General features: G+C 36.7%; 1 protein-coding gene across 1 annotated transcript in view; it reads right to left on the bottom strand.

Moving 5' to 3' along the window:
• Nucleotides 1-563: 563 nt before the first annotated feature.
• Nucleotides 564-17,911, bottom strand: part of LOC141426535 (neuroligin-1-like) — a 35,220-nt gene continuing 17,872 nt past the window's right edge. Inside the window, exons 8-14 of the mRNA XM_074085520.1 lie at nucleotides 11,466-11,586; nucleotides 10,895-11,091; nucleotides 9,863-9,985; nucleotides 8,993-9,138; nucleotides 5,500-5,627; nucleotides 5,124-5,279; nucleotides 564-5,031 (exon numbers count right to left, since the gene is read on the bottom strand). Coding sequence (XP_073941621.1) covers nucleotides 4,121-5,031; nucleotides 5,124-5,279; nucleotides 5,500-5,627; nucleotides 8,993-9,138; nucleotides 9,863-9,985; nucleotides 10,895-11,091; nucleotides 11,466-11,586 — 1,782 coding nt within the window. The 3' untranslated portion in view covers nucleotides 564-4,120. The remainder of the gene's footprint in view (nucleotides 5,032-5,123; nucleotides 5,280-5,499; nucleotides 5,628-8,992; nucleotides 9,139-9,862; nucleotides 9,986-10,894; nucleotides 11,092-11,465; nucleotides 11,587-17,911) is intronic.

The following is a 17,911-nucleotide window of genomic DNA, read 5'->3' as shown; positions in this document are numbered from 1 at the left end:
TTAGATGAAATAATTAAAAAGTTTGGCTTGGTGACAAACGGGCTTGTCGGAACTTTCCCAAAGTTAATTTAGTCTAATTGATTGAACTGTTTAATATTTTGCGTACCTCAGCATAAATTTCAGAGTTGTTCATGATCCTAAACCAACATTGATAGAAATCAATTTCCAACCAACCTAAAAAATACTGTTTAAGAGTTTTTGGAAATTATTATTGATACACCTACATGACTTTTATCCGACAACGGTAAAGCCAAAAAGAAAGGTAATTATTTTAGCAGTCTACGTATGTTTGTATTTTCCTATTTGAGGAATCGTATTGGAAAAGATGTATTGAGTTTCTTGCCGGATTCTTCTCAACAGAGATTTTTCCGAACCGGTGGTAGATTTTTTTTGACATTCATAAGTCCTTGTTATAGCCTAAATTTAATAAAGATATTTTAACTTTGACTTTGAATATAATAGAATAAAAATACCTTAACACAACATCATACAATGGGACATAATACAGCCGACATAAAAAAATAAAAATAATAAAAAATATTAAGAATATTAAAAGTCCTGTAAGTATTTCATTCAATTCTTTATTATTCGACACCATATATTACTTTATGCACTTCATTTTAAAACGCCAAATTGTAACAAAATGTAGATGCTGAGTAAGTATAGTAACAGTTATCTACAATTGATATTAGTTATATTACACAACTATAACATAATGTAGAATAGTGATTGGAAATCATTAAGCGTATTAAATTCATGAGATAACATTTAGAAAATTTAACTATAAGGCCGGTAATTTTCAAAAATACCTAATTTTCAATGAAATTGACACTAAAAATATAAGACTGAAAACTTGTTGATGTAAGCATTTGTGGAAAATGTCGTTCGAATAATTGAAAAATCGTGTTTTATACATAACTGATTTGTACTGTGTTTGGAAATCATACTGTCTTTTGAAAGCCTCAAAATCAGTTTTCTAATTCAGGCCAAACTTTTCACTTCTAGTTTCATTGTCAAAAGTCAACTTATACCGGAATTCAGTCATATTTGAAATATAAAAAAGTCAGGACAAATTAGATAATGGTTACCTACTGTATTTTTAAGCATTCACAAATAAAAGGTTATTTTCAGTGTAAGAGGTAACTTAAACGGTGCAAAATCCTGCTCGCGAAAATGACAATAGATCGTTTACTCTTGTTGATAACTACTATTCGTAAAATTATCTGCCTCTTTCAAAATATTGCACTACATGTACATTAACAATTGAACTTAGCTATGCATAACAATAACCAATATTTCAAAAACTTTAAAATAGGATAACGTAACAATTTGTTTATATAAATACTAAATAATTAATTGTAGGTTAGTAGCCAGTAGAGGTAACAACATTTTACATCAATTCCTCTCCTAATTAATTGTCGCTAGAGCTTAAAATGCGCTCTACGAAATTTCATGATATATACATCAGAAGTCAATTAAAGGTAGAACATAGAGATTAGGTTTTTGTCTTGTTTAATCGGGGTCCACACTAATTATGTGATAAATATATTATTATATTCAAAAACCTGTGCAATAATTTCTCCTTCATGTTTATTGAAAACTGATAAAGTCAATCAGGAATGAGATTTTGTTTTCATGCTTGAATGCTAAATCATATTAGAGATTGGAATTATGTTTAAAGTGCTTAGGCGAACCTCGTATCACGATAGAACGTCTTACTCGTAATCTCCCCATAATGCGCAATACATGAGTCTTACCAATCTGATCAGAATGATGCCATTTTCCATTAAAAAAATATTCTGTACGAGTAAATTGAAACTGTAGGCATATTTCAACAAAATACGCATAAAAATTTACTGCTAAACCAAAAACCATTTCTGAGATTTACCTCAATTAAGTATATATTTTCTTTTTGTGCTACTTATGATAAAGATGTTATCCGATGCTGATTTGTGTTACTTAACTTTATTAACCAAAAGGGAACACATTATTTTCATAAAATTTGAGAACACGCATTTTCCAGCTCTTCGTTCAATACGAATAAAGCAAACATATCACTAAAATAACTAGTTTCATAAATTCACATTTTGTCACAATGTGGATACAGACATAACGTTTATTATTACTCATTCATCATTAGGTTATCATCAATTCCTGTGAAGATAAAACGCGGACAAGTACTCAAGCACATAAATTTATTAAACGCAGATACGATTGAATGAAAATTAGTTTATCGAGGTGAGTTATTAAAATATTTTAAATAGTCAATTTATTAAAATTGCAGTAAGAAGAGAATCAGGCATTACGTGTGTATCATAAAACTAAGCTTTATATTTTTATACTGTCAATGGACCTTCCTATCGTATTGGAAGATTGATAATGGAAGTTAAGTTAAGTAAAAAGTTCGTACGTTTTCCACTAAGAAATCCCAAAACAAGTCATGTCGCAAACTGATGGTTAATTAATACTCAAATTGGTTTCGCTAGGTCACATTTAGCTTTATTTTCGCATTCAACTTTGAAAAACAGTATAGGCTTCGTTTTAGTAACAATAAAACATCAACTCAATTATGAATCACGATGAATTCAATCATAAATGAATGATTATTCGGTTAGTTTCATTCAAAAGGTTATATCAAGTTCACGTGTTCCTGAAAAAAAAAAGCCTTGACAGAGAGACAAGACTTACACACCGTCGACGAACTGCTGCCATCTTTTATTTCTTTGAGGAATGGAACTCTAAAACAAACGATGTGTAATATGATGGTAAAATAACGATAACGGAAATATGCCCATATAAGTTTTACTAATAATTATTAGGTGGAAGCGTTAATATAGTACCAAAGATAAAAGGGTGATTAGTGAGTAGCTATTCACAAGGAGTAATTATGAAAGTTAATTATCCCGTTAGGGCCCGGCATGCAACAGGTTACGCTTGCAATGGTAATATTATGTCCACTTTGTTACATTAGCAATAACTATTAATCAAATAGAATTGGGAGTAGTGCAGAACTATTAATAAGGGCATGTCTAGTATAAAATGTCGGTCTATTACCCTGATTACCTTGAAATTGTTGTTACATTGAACAAAAAATGACATTCAAACTTTTGTCGACTAACATAATAAGATTAACTTAATAGTGCTTCAGAGTACTTATCCGTTTGTCATTTTAGTTCTTAGTTCTCAATTATTACTTATCAAAAACTACTCAAAATTATAGTCACTTAAAGTAACTTTACAAAAAATTACAACATTCAAATTTACACTACCCGAAACACCTTTTTCATCTATATTTACACCTGTTCTGAATCAGTTCAGTACTAATTTATTGTTATATTCACATGTAATTTGTTTATATTTTACATACAAATACGTTCACAAGAACCTACAATTCCTTCATTTTATATACGAAGGGATGGAATAAAATAACAGCACTCTGGTTAATAAAATTATCAAAGCATGATTACAGAAGTGATTTGAAATCATTCCCTGTTAATTTATTCCAACATCTTCAACGCTATAGCAAATAGAGTGGAAAGTAGACGACGTGTTTACTTACATATTTACAGCCGTAAGTTCAAGTAAAACAGGAGTGTCAAAAATGCCTGTGACTCCATTTCGCTGTACGCACAATTATAATCTACGGTTTACCACTAATAGGTACTTATAATATTTACATGGTCTCTTACTTGCGTACTGATGTATAAATTTGAAATGTATTAAATACCTATTCAGGCAAAGCGGTAAAAATCGCGATTTTGCCCGATAAGAGATTAGTGTTGACACTATTCAACTACATAAGTAGTGGGCTATGTTGACTTTCACCTGACAGTGCTGATATTGTAAGCTTGCTGCGCGAAAATTTTCCGTAAATGGAGTTCCTTAAGCGATATTGGAAGAGTAACTTACACTATATTAATAGTTTTGGCACTCGAAGAACACTCGCAGTATTCGCTCCACTCATTTTTATGTTGGGTAGTGTTAACACTGCACATACTGGCCGTTATTTATATTATTACTCGTGGCATAGTTTTTTTTTGCTTCGGATTGTTTAAACGTAGAGTACCTATTACAATTTAGTCCGTTTATTCACAACGACCTCCGCGGCGTCGAGAAATCCTCATACTGATATCTCTTGTATCTGCACCCTCTTTTTCATGATGCCAGGTGGAGCGGGCGCTGTAGGGGCAGGCGGCGCTCGTAGAATACCAGAACCACTCGCTCCACATGAGTCCGATTCAGGGTTCGACTCGGACGTCCCTTCAGAGGGGTCAGGCACCGGACCAAACTTCACTTGCGTAGAACAATCAACGCCTCGAGGTTCAAAAGTACTAGTTCTACCTACTGGATCTTGCCTACCGTCCACTTTTTGAATATCCGGTTTCTGTGTATCAATACCGATACACACTACACTACCGGCTTCTATTGCACTACCGACACTGACGTCCGGCAACGACCGCCGCGCCGCACGATGCTTCTCGTCATAGCAACTGTACTCACCAAATGTAGGCTCACCACAGTCCGATAACGTCCGTAAATCAAACTTTGATCCTGAACCGCGAGGCACGTGTGCTGACTTACACTCAAACCCGAAACCTTTTCCATCAAATGCGCGCACTTCGTAATCAAGTTTCCCGTCGTAATTGTCGGATGAAGATGAACTTCCTGCTTCTGCTAGGTCGTCTTTCGAGCGACGCGGCCGAGAACCTCTCTGATGGTATATCCCAGCGAATATGAGTACATTAAGTAACAGCAAGAAACATCCCACTGCGATAGTGACTGTGAGTGCTGCGGTGTAGGATTGATAATGGGAAGATGCGAGACGTCGCAATAGCGCGTCATCGTTTTGCGCTGGCGCAACCGTTGCATTAGGGGGACACTCAGTGGAGGGAGCGGGAGGTACGGCGGAGGGCCGCGGCGCCACCGTGCGCGGCGTCGGCGTGGTTCGCCCGCCGTCTCCACGTCCGCCACTTTCGAGGTTCACGACGTGAGGCACATGAGCGCGGGACAACGTCTGCGGCCTTACTGCCCCTGTAAAAAAGGTATTATTAACAACCATTCCCAGTAACGAGGTACATTGAGTGAATATATGTACGAGTATTTAAAGATTTTATGTAATGTACCTTCATAGTGATTAGCATTGTTATCGTCTTGGAAATGATGGTGCCGCATAGTGGCATCAGGCAACTCAGGGCCGGGCCGATGCAGCTGCGGGATGAGGGACAGCCAGAGCGACATTTTGTGGCCCCGGTAATGACTCCGCATTTCGGGCTTGTTACCTGTACAAGTACAAATTGTAATGAGTACAAATTGATACGAATGTGTGAAAGCATTCACGTAGGTAGAGCTACAATTTCGACATTTATTTGCATCGGAAGTGTAGTTTACGACTCTTGTGGCACTTTAATAATGCAGGCTGAAGTATTGTTTCGGTTGTTTTATTTCCATATTTAGTGAAACAAATATAGAAATCAATTATCAGATAAGACAGTTACGCACTGATCTCCAAGTACAGCTGGTTGATGGTGTCGTAGGTATCCCAGTAGGGCGTCTGGTTGGGGCCGAGCCTCGGAGTCTCCCCCAGCATTGGGCTCGGTGGGGGTGTGGCGGAGGGATCGTTCGGATTCCTACGACAAATATTAAAGTATCATTAGATTTACAGCCGGTGATACGGTTAATAGGCTGCCCGGGCCCGCTGATTATTTGGCAAATCTATAACCAATGTACTAGGCAATGGATAAATAAAATATGAAAATGCATGCTTAAATATAATAAAATATTAAACATACAAGAATTAAAAACTAACAGTATCTGCCCTGACTGCGAGTCGTACATCAAGGTCTATTTGCACATATGGGAATCACGAGTTAATGTGTCAAAATTGCTAAACTTCCAAGTTCTCATTAAGTAGGAATTGTCAGCAAAACTGCTAAAACAGTGTTTCGCTGATATTACATCTATACAGTAACATGTTTGGTTTAATTGTAGTAGAGTTTGCTTCTATTTCGAGGCACGCGATCATCGGTGCGTGCGCGGCGTCCCGCAATCGTCTGGGTTGAGCCTGATTAAACCACTCAAATTACAGCAAGCCGGTAATCGTATTTCTTTATCCCCGTCTCGTTTGATGTCACGTAAGATAAAACAAGCGAGCTCTCAACATAAAAGTTTGGAAGCGCAACATAAACAACACTCCCTTAAGGGTCCTTACGCATTTTTAAGTGCTTTTATACGCATTTTGGCAATTAACATGAAATCTGCTGTTATTTGATACTTTTTGGGTTTATTCGAACAAGGTCGTGATATTTTAATTATTACGGCGCATTATTTTAGCATCTTTAGAAACTGCGTCGCGATTTTGTGAATCTTTAAAGAACGAAAAATTGTTCTTTAATAAGCAAATTGCTGCACTTCAACGTTTTTTTTATTAATTACATTTAAGCCCTGTAAATAAACCCAAGCTTTTTGTGACATTTTAGGGTTCCTAACAAGACGGGGTGAAACGGAAACAGAACCTTTTCATAGGGTTGATTTCGCGATGTCGGTTTGTTTTCTCTGTCAAGTATTAACACTCATAAGTACCTAAATTAAAATCTATAGTTATTTTTCCATTAACCATTGAATTTTGCAGAGAGCAAGCTCTCATAGCACGTGAAATACCTTATAGATTAGAAAATCAAAAAAGTCGGTTGTTTCACATGATAAAATCATATATTAGCTATGATACATTTGCAGTATGAAATTAGACGCCTTTCATACAGATTTTTCTTTTCGTTCGATCAATATTCGGTACTTTCATAGTTCAAAAACTTGAGAAATATAATGTTATGTTGTAATTAGGTATACGAAACCCTAAATGCGCGAGTTGGACTCATATAATATGAGTATACTTAGCCCGTTTTTTCAACTAGGAACCCTTATAGTTTTGCCATGTCTCTGTCTGTCTGTCTGCTCAGAGACCGTTTGTTCTAGACTGTAATTTGACATGAATATACAGATTAATCACGCCTAAAAAGTGGTAAATTACAAAACAATAAAAACAATTTTTTTAGTGTACCTCCCATACACGTAAAGTGGGGGGGGGGGATTTTTTTTCTTGATTAACCCTCTAGTTATACCATTAAAACCATTGGAGGGTTACCTCAATATGTTTGCGAAATATTCAACTTTAAAGTGCAAATTTTTCATTAAAGTCGAGCGTCAGTGGAAGTAAGCAGTAATTTGCTATCTTTAAAATCGAAAAATTCATTCATTGCCCGTTATGTAAGTATTCTTCTTCTTTTTCTTCTTTTTCAACCTTTCACCACCCAATGCTGAGTGTAGGTCTCTTCTAATGCACGCCATTCTTCCCGGTTTTGCGCCTTTCGCATCCAGTTCTTTCTGGCCACTCTAACAAGGTCGTCGGTCCAACGCATCGGTTGGTTTGTGTACAAACACAAAGTACAGAACCGAAGACTTAGGCGTAAGCCACACAGAAATGACCTGGGATGGGGGTGCGTCACGGACCGGGCGGAAACGTGGCGAGGGCGTCTCCGCGTCGTCTGTTCTGTCTGCTTTGAACCGCGACGTTTCTATATTTAGTAGGTATGAAAACTGATTTAAGGGGTGCCGCGACTGCGACGCACCCTCGTTCCACGTATCTTCTGTGAGGCTTACACCTTAAACATCTGCCCATAAATTCTTCAGTCTACCTGTGATCATGATGCGTACAAATACATCAAAATATCGAGAACTCATTAAAGATAATCACGGTTTATATCCCGTAACAAATATAAATGGACAACTGCGGAAATAACCATTATCATGAAAACTGTGGATTAATAATGTCTAGTAAAATTTAGTAATGTCTAATCTCTAATTTCTACACATTTTAAAAAATGTTAATGAGTTTAGAGTTCCGTGCTAAGTTCTGAACAATTGACGACTTGAAGTCGCGGCAATTGAAACACGGCATTCGAAACATTACTTTCCTTTTCGATTGGTTCAATAAGCTAAAGAGACGGTTCCGGTACGTATCCGTTTTTTTTTTCATGTTCACGCTCTTTTGAATAACCACATATCGTAACGCGAGGGGTAAACTGCAGAGGGACATAATTCGATTTTCTACGTGCCGGGAATTATGATGCAATAATTCTCAACGTGGGTAAAATGCTCTGCGTGACGAGTGGTGTCTGACATCACCGATATTTTAGACATGTATTAATTTTATCGATAAAAAAATACTGTGATAATAATATGTATAGGTATTGCACTTACATACTTGAACAGGCTTTTTGGTTACGAGTATACCTATACTTTTCATATTGTCACTTTAGCACTGAAAATTGCTCGTATCTTTAATTAATGATATTAATATTTTATTTATAATTGCAGCTAAGCAGGCACTAAATTTAAATTAAATTTTAACACTTTAATACGTACAAAGTACCTAAGCCTGACTTTATTTTTAAACCAAATTTGTTTAAAATAATCCCCCGTATTATGTGGACACGACCCAAAACCTACGCGCAAAACTTTATTCAAAAGCTTCTAAATCTAACTGAAATAATTAATTAATCATTTTTATTTAATCATTTGATAATTAGCAACAAACTAAAAATACCTTCTAACTACAAATAGCATCCAACCCATTATAAGTTTTAAGACGTTTCTTCTATTATGCTGTCTCTGGACTTAGGGGAACAAGATTCAGTCAGTGATAAACAACACGTCCGTCATTTTATCTGACTTGAAACAGGAAAGAGCAAAAGTGTCGGGCTTTTGTCAATTTTCAAACAAACTTAAGTATTTCAGCCTCAACTGGGCTTGACATGTTGTTCCTTTGCCCATTACCTCAAACAGGTGGAAACTTTTCTCATTGTAAACCATAAGAATAAATTCTACGTCATTTCGGCCGGGCATGGCGAAACTAAAAGGGTTCCTTGTTATTACTACCGACTGTAAAAAGCAATGGCTGTATTCGTAGACACTAAATGGCACTGAGCGAGCAACTTACCCATATCTGACAAAGTTGGTGATGTAGTGCATGCAAAGTCGTGAGACTCGTTGCTCCTGCTGTGTGTAGTTCTGCACTTGATGTGATGTCGACAACGGGACGCCCAAGTAGTAAGGTAATTCCTCGCCATGCACAGAACCCGGGCGCTAAGTAAAACAATACAAATAACATTAGGTATGTATAAGATACTTAATTGGCTATGGTAAGCTTATTCTAGTACAACGAATTACTTTTTGCCATTAAAAATCGGCCAAATACGAGTTGGAAGAACACACGATGGGGCAACTACTAAGTATACAATTGCGACCATAGTTATGTGATTATAGTTAACTTTCTTATCTACCTATCACGGTTCGAAGGATACAGCCCTAATGACAGACAGATGAGTGGACAATTTAGAGAAAAACTACCATTTTAGTGTATGTGTCTTTGGTTAATTGTTTCCAGCGTTACTTTGGCTACAGAGGTCTACTTGTATATCAAAAACAAAGATATTGCAGAATAGCAAACTTCGTAGTTCCTTTGCCTGTACCTACTCGCAGTTTTGCTAGCGTGAAGCATTAGATCTGGCTGTCAAATTAAAATTCCGGGATTTTACTAAATTCCCATAGGAAATCCCAAAAACTATATCGTGATGTGGGAATATTGGAATAAAAATAACGCCGCCTTTAAAACAAAAAGCATCACTATGTAGCCAAGACGAGAAGCTGATGAATATAGCATTGCAATGGTCACGAATGGAACGCGAGGATTCGGTGAAAAAGAATCACGCGTCCGAAACGAGTCGCATGACCCTCGAATATGTGTCTGGTCCATCTATTTCAATATGTCCGAATTTTATTGTACACATACCGTTTGTAAAATACTAACCTGGGGATAATCCTTGTCTACCGAAAGATGGTGGAAATGCGAGAAGTAAGTGGTCCCGCCGCGGAGTGCGTGGAGGTAGCCTAACCTGATTAGCGGGGCCGCCGTTCGCCCGTCGCTTAGTACCTAATGGAATAAAGTAATAAAAGAACATTAATAATCGTGACCATAATTCAGGCTGAATTTGGGGAAACCCTTTTTCACAAAACCACTGCTGTTTTTCAACAATAATAACCTAAACTAGCAAGAATCGCATCAAGAATCAAGCGATGTATGTTTCAGAGTAATAGCGTTCCAAATTGTTGCAACAGACCCACCGCTAATTTCTTACTCGAAGATGCAAGTCTTTTCTAATAAAGCCTTTCAGCGCGCCCATCTTGTATTCAGTGTGCGCGAGCGTCATTAACTTCCTTTGTAGGACGCGGGAACGCTCGGTGAGTTGCGAAAACCACTTGAAGCTTAATTGAGATCGTCTGCGATACCGCCGGCGCCCGAGCCCGCTCGAGAGTAGTCGACTCAGCCGTCCTGTCAGTTATCAACTTTGAGCCCCCACTATCGATATCGAGATAGTTCCCTTACGACAAATAATATCACATTGTTTTATTGTATCAACCACGGAAATTGGACTCTGACTGGCGCGATTAGTCTATCTTGCAACAGTTTCGAGCATTTGATTGAAATACTCCAGTAATAGATTGATTCATGAATAAACTTTTAACGAATAATTTAATATTATACACATTTTATAAATTCAATTTAAATTTGAAACCTTCAGCATCCGTAATTTAGTTAATACTCAATAACAATTAAATATTTACAAATTCCAGCAAATCGTAATATCTTAAACTCTAAAACATTCTAACTCACTTTCAAAAAGTGAAACTGGATAAGTTATATTTTACACAAGTAGTTTTTACCAGTGCCAAAAAGACCCTTCTACGAGTATTAGAAGCAATCGAAACTTCGCGAAGCTCTTACCTTGTAGGCTGTTCATAAGTTGATTAAAAGTTGAAGTAAGAACAAAGTTCAAAATACCTCAAGCGTGGCGTCCCGGACGCTAAGGGGGTTCTGCAAGGGTTTATCCCAATCCGTGTATTCGTTCTTCAGGGTGGAATATATTTCATTCAGGTGGTAGTAGTAGGCGTTCCTAACGAATGTGCGCAGAATGCGGTCCCGCCGGCTCTCGTTGAAGCCGAACTCCAAGTCTTGAGCGTTGAATTCCAGGTAAGATTCTGCAAGGAATGGCATGTCACTCATTTGCATATTTATGACCCGCCCCAACTGAATCTACTCGTATCTGTATTATAGTAAATGTACATACTTCGTAAATAAATTGCGTGTATAATATTTTAAGTATTGGTTTATCATAACAAATAAAATGTGAAAATCATAGCAGCCATATTTCGAAATAGGTAGGTATCAATACTATCTACAGAGTTCGTTAAACCTTGCTTATTTCCAGCAACAGGTCGTTAAGCACAATCACTTTTTTTGTTGTAGTATTAATACCCGAACAAAATTTCAGTGAAAGTCTAGTACTTTTGTAAGAGTAAGTCGCCCTGAATTTCATTGTAAAAGGAAAATTGTAACCAGTCCAATTAAGTACCTGTAGTTGTGAGTCCGAAGAGCAGTTCCCTGTGAGGAAAGTCTGCCAGTTCATGGCCGGCGGCGGAAGCCACTGCGGCTGCGCCAGTGCCGAGTCGTGTGCTGTCCGTCGGTGGGGGAGCCTGCAGAGAATACATATACCATTTTACATCACTAGGTCAGTCAATACCACAAAAAAGAAGATATTTTTAATTCCTAAGCGATAGAATCAAATATACACATATAAGTACAATTAGAAAACTAAAACTAAGCTAAACTATAACTACAAAGCTATATTGTCGTCAAGATTTCCACAGGCATTGACCCCAAGATACTGGCCGCATTACCTTTCTGAACTGGTCCTCGCTAAACCCTAATCTTTGCGAGAGGTAAGTGCCAGCCCTGGGGTTTCCTGAGGCCAAAACCAGACGTTATGGCAAATCTTTAATGAAAAGTTTGGTGTGTTCTGGCCATGGTCCCAATGTCTCATAAGCAATAAGAAGAATAGAAATATTATCGTGTGTATTTATTTAACCAATCGACCTCGTCAGTTTTTGCCTCTCCCGCTGGTCAATAAACACATGTTTTTTCATAAGTTTTAGTCAATTATGGCAATTTTTTTCGACTGAATGGCAAACGAGCAAGTGGGTTTCTGATGGTAAGCGATCACCACCGCCCATAAACATCTGCAACACCAGGGGTATTACAGATGCGTTGCCAACCTAGAGGCCTAAGATGGGATACCTCAAGTACCAGTCATTTCACCGGCTGTCTTACTGCCCACCCCGAAACACAATAATGCAAGCACTGCTGCTTCACGGCAGGATTAGCGAGCAAGATGGTGGCAGGTAGCAATCCGGGCGGACCTTGCACAAGGTCCTACCACCTGCTCACCAATGCTACTCACCATGAAATGTACTTACACCTAAGTTTGCTATTTTAAAAGCCTTCTGTTATTCTTGTAGTGTTTGAATAACTGGTAAGTAGACGCGTCGATAAGTTTTATTATGAGACAGATATGATACCATCTCTGCTTGCCCGAATAAACAGAGATAGCATCTCATTTATCTGTCACATAAAATTGGTCCATAAGTAGTGAAACAGGTCCTTAAACTCAATAAAAAGTAAAGTTGTTGAAGTCTACTGTTATAATCCGGATTAGTTCAGGCGCAACTCGCTGTTTTGTAAGACACGATTAGTTTAATCTCTTTTGACTTGATTCTCGAAGAAATTAAAACCAGATTGAAGTCTAAATTAGTTATTTCGAATAAATTAATAACGTTAAAGTTTTCTAATACTAAGTATTATTATATCCATTGTTAACCACATTTAATGCAAATAAAACAAACTTACTTACTTACTATTCATTAGTTCCCCAACCATAAACAGTGAGTACCCACCTATTATGAAATTCCTTCGAACATTTCCAAACACACTAATTAGTGTTTCATACAAGTCCTATAACATTGATGTAGACGTTTACCCAGGCAGGTTTTGGCACAATTATATGACTATTTCCAGTCAGTAGTACCTACTATAGTGGCGTCGTAGGTATAATACTTTTCAAGGTTATAATTAACAGTGATTGTCGTGTCACTTACATCACAAAAAAGTCCAAAACAGTAATCGAATTTCTGTTAAGGGACTTTTCAGGGACATTGTTAGATAGAAACGAACGAGCTGTTATAGTTCATCCGCAAACTGAGTACATAACTTGTGTGACATTGCATGGTGCTCCCACATAAAAAATAGACTTCTCGGTTAGTAATCTTATTTAACTGTTTAAAACATGATGGTAATTGGTGATTAACTGTTTATGAAATTGAGTGTTATTGTTTTAGAATGACAATTTTACTTGCAATTGAAGTTTTATGGGCAAAGTATAATATTATTATTTACGAAATTTTCATGCCTCCCCCTTAATTATTTACATTTATTTAATTAAAATCATGTTTAATTTCAATCTGTTGCATAAGTTGGTAACCTACCTACTCTACATAGTTGTTACCTATCGGTGACATTGGTGTTGTATGTAGGTATTTGTTTTATATAGTGTAAGTACATTACGAACTACAGCTGACGAACTAGGAGTATATGTAACGACTGTCATGCCTCAAGCTAGATATTGCACGAATCTAGCTATAATTGCATTAGATACAGTTGGAGTATCGGCGGTGCGACGTGATTGTTCGATCAATTGATCTAATTGAGCTGTGGTACGAAACACGCATCTACATACTGTCCTAGACGTTGATATTTTGAATAAGAGTCAAGAGTCCGCACATTTAGTGTTATTACTGGAGCACATATGTCGTGTACACAATTATTTAGTTGATGGATATTAGTTTCTTTATTTAAAAAATCCTAAGCCCTTTGGGCTTTATCATATCCATCACTCCAAAAAGTCGAGAAGTACCTAAGGTTTTAGAGAAGATAATAAAGTAGCCTTTTCCAAGTAGCTAATGATAGAACCTCGTTTTTAGGGTTTCGTACCCAAAGGGTGCCAACGGAACCCTATTACTGAGACTCCGCTGTCTGTCTGTCTGTCTGTCTGTCCGTCTGTCACAGGGCTCTATCTCTTGAGCCGTAATAGCTAGGCACTTGAAATTTTCACAGATTATGTATTACAGTGGCCGCAACAACAACAAATACTAAAAAGAAAATAAAGTTACAAATTAAAGGGAGTCGTCATAACAAGAAACGTGTCTCATTCAGCGGTTTTTGATTGCTAGGCTGCCAAGATGACGGCCATCAGTTGCTAGGGACAACGCCCGTGACCCTATGTTGTTTAATGTTTAACTACTTATTAATTTGCGATTTTATTAGTGCTATTTTATAAAACCTTCGATAATTATAATAATTGTCTCTAAGACCGTGGTTTTTTTTTTTACAGCATTAAGACTAAATAACAATTTATGATCCACAAACCTCCGACACATACTACACACACTTCACAAAAGCCAACTTCAATAAAGCACTCACAGCCGCTGTATTTAATGTTTTTTTACACTAAAAAATGTCAATTATAATTCATACTAAGTAACACTATTTATTTACAAGGTCAAATTTTAAAATCAGGTTAAGATTTATTCACTAATTCATAATAAGTACGCGCCGTACGAATGAGGGCTATCGTTTTTTGTCTCACTAGATGGCGCACTGTTGCGTGAGGTTTTTAAGTATGGCTTTCAAGTCTGTTATTACGAGCGTGAAAACAAAGTTTAGATTAAAATCATATTTAATACACCCTAAAACCGTACCATAAATATATCGAGCATGCCACAGTGTTGCATAGGCCCCGTTTTGTTCGGAAAAAGGGAGCACAAAGGTTTCCAAAAGACAAAACTGTCTCAAAACACAGACATACATTCATTGCCCCGGAACGCATATTTGCCATAATTAATTTCAGATATTGCAAAATATTCACAAAATTATTCTAATTATAAATAAACCCGCGTAGCTCACCCAAAAACTATGAGATTTAACATTTCGGAGACCTCACGCTACACTAGCGCCTCTAGTGGCGAATTCATACGCGATAGCCCTCATTACTGCGTTCAGCCAATTTTTTTTTTTTGGCGTATGTCAAGTCTAAAGCGCTATTCAGCCTCCGACAGGGCGACAGCCAAAGAGGATGAGAATTTAAAATTGTTCTTTATTCGAAATACTTGCACCTAGTGCTTACATTTTGGTGATATGTTTTTATGAACTTGTAATGTAATTAAACTAATTATGTTTGTTCAGGTAGAATTAAATAATTTAAATAAAATATTAAATATTTCAACTTAAATTTGAAGTGGATATCTTCAACCGATTGAGCTGAAATTTTGCATGACAATGCAAAATTATCATGACGTAGAGCTGATCTGATGATGAAGTTAGATGTTGGCCATAGGAACTCTGTAATAAAACGACACGTCCACATCTTCCACTTTGGTAACCAGGGGCAAAAAGTACCGCCAACAAAAAAGCTTGTATTAGGTTTTTTTACAAAAAACTATTACTGAACTATTTGTTTTTAAAACATTGTACGGAGGCGCGGAACCCTTCATGCGCGAGTCGCTCGCACTCGCACTTGACCGATTTTTTATACTTACTAAAATAATAAGGTACGTACTATAATGGATGAAAGATACCTAATTAAAACAATGTTTTAATAAATTCGCAATTTCTTGTGTGGTTTGTAGTCCATCTTACAACTTGGTTTTTAATTTATCAGCGAGCTGGATAAGTAGAGTGAAATTAAGTCTTAAAATGTAAAGCCTTTCTCGCCTAGACATAAAACTTTTGCCTTATCATTTAAATACGGGACACTAATTGTACAATTGAAAATCAGACTATTTCGTAAATAAACCCATGCCGGCTAAAAGAATTTGAGACCAAATTGTACATTAATTTTTAGCAAACAGGTTCAATTATTGTTTTTGACACTTTTGAAAAACTCGTTTATCCTCCTTTGTATTTTGAATATCACTCGGTCAGCCAACCCTTTTAGGAATGTTAATGGAAATATCAATTTCTTTTTGCCTTTGAAAATAAATGAGTAGTAAGAGACTTGAATTGGAGGGATGATGGACGTTGTTAGTGTTGTGTGTCGGTGTGATGGGGTGACAAATATTAATGACGAAGTGCGGGTAGTTCGTGATACGCGGTGCCGGTACTATTGGTGATCAAGTGCGGGTAGTTCGACGGACTCGCGCTGCTAGGCAGACTTAACACCCCACACTTCAGTTTACTCGTGACCACGGCCACTGCAAAGTTGCCGAAACGTCAATACTAATCGTAAACACTAATTTTCTGTTTCAGGATATCCCTCTGTGATATCTAAAATTCTACGTCATGCTCCCTGGCAACCCCATTGTCTGTTTTGTGATTTTTTAGGGTTCCGTACGTCGAAAGAAAAAAACGGAACCCTAGGATCACTTTGTTGTCCGTCCGTCCGTCTGTCAAGACCCTTTTTCTCAGAAACGCGTGGAAGTATCAAGTTGAAATTTATATCAAATATTCAGGTTTACTGTCCCTTGAAGCTGTGAAAAAATCAAACTTCTAAGCCAACGCAATCAAAAGGTACAGCCGTATATGCCGCAAATTTTCGATACTCGCAAGGGAACCCGTAAATTCAGAATCCTTAAATTTGGTACGAAGCAACGTCTTATAGCTATTTATATTGGTAATTGTAATTTTAAAAATTTATTTAAGTATATTTAATTTAATTTCAAATGATTTTAATCCTATTTCTTTTGTGATTTTAATTAAAAAAATATGTTTTTGTTTTCTTTCTCTGATTATATTAATTTTTAATTTAATTTTAAATCGAACTTAGTTTTTAAGTGTTTAAGTACTAAAAAATGAATGGATCTTTGTTGTCTGATGAATCATCATCATCATCGTCATGTCAGCCGAAAGACGTCCACTCTCCACTCAGACCGGTCTTGTGCTTTTCGCATCCACCGCGATCCCGCGATCTTAACCACCCTCGCGATCTTTGTCTGATGAATAATTTATTATTATTATTATTATAGCACAGATAAAGGAAAAAATGCGAGAACCGTAAATTTTTAGTTACATCATATAATAAAAATATTTTTAATAATTTTAAAGTTTACTACCTACAGGTTTGTACGGAAACCTCGGTGCGCGAGTCCGACTTGCACTTGGCCGGTTTTTTAAGACATAAAGCTGATATACCCAATATGTACCGAATTAGTACATACTTAAAAAAAATTGTACCTCAATATAATCGAGGGTACAATTAATTGAATTTGGGGCTGCTGCAGAGCATCTCTCCAGCAACCTCATAATTAAATTTCAGAAATTCCACATGGATACTTACTTTTTCAGTAAAGAAGAGGCCAAAAATAACTGTTAAATAAGTTGGTTATGGCTAGTTCAATTACTTAATTGTTGCCAGGACGCCAGCAATTCCATTGTAGCCGACTGCTGGTACTTAATTAAAAACAACGCGCCAGATTAATACAAAACTTGGTACATATAGTGGGATTATACACATCTAGGTCTTAACGTAACGTGGATGCTGATGCCCGAAATCATACAAAAAAAAAATAGAGAGATGAAATTTTATAACGGAAAACTAATACTGAAACTAATATTATACCTAATGCATCCCATTTGCCTAACCACTTTTACGAAATAGGATAGGTCACATAGGTGCAGTCAACCAATTTGATTTCTGAGCCACTATGGAACTTTATCATAGTAACTAATTTTATTTGTCTATTAACAATGTTCATCGAATGACATTAAATGTCATTAAGGACGACATGGTTCATGGTTCTGTAGTGGTCTAGGAATAAAATTGGCTGACTGTACATGTAATCATAATCTTGTTGTACCCAGGTATATATCGTCACCTGTACTATGAATTAACGTAAAATGGATACTTTTCAGGAGAGGCCAAAATGTAATTTACAAATATGATACAGTAAGCAATTATTATAAAAATGTTAC

This window comes from Choristoneura fumiferana, chromosome 3 (genome assembly GCF_025370935.1).
Source record: "Choristoneura fumiferana chromosome 3, NRCan_CFum_1, whole genome shotgun sequence".
Lineage (NCBI taxonomy): Eukaryota > Metazoa > Arthropoda > Insecta > Lepidoptera > Tortricidae > Choristoneura > Choristoneura fumiferana.
Note: the sequence above shows the minus strand (reverse complement) of the source record. Positions and strands in the feature narration are given on the sequence as shown.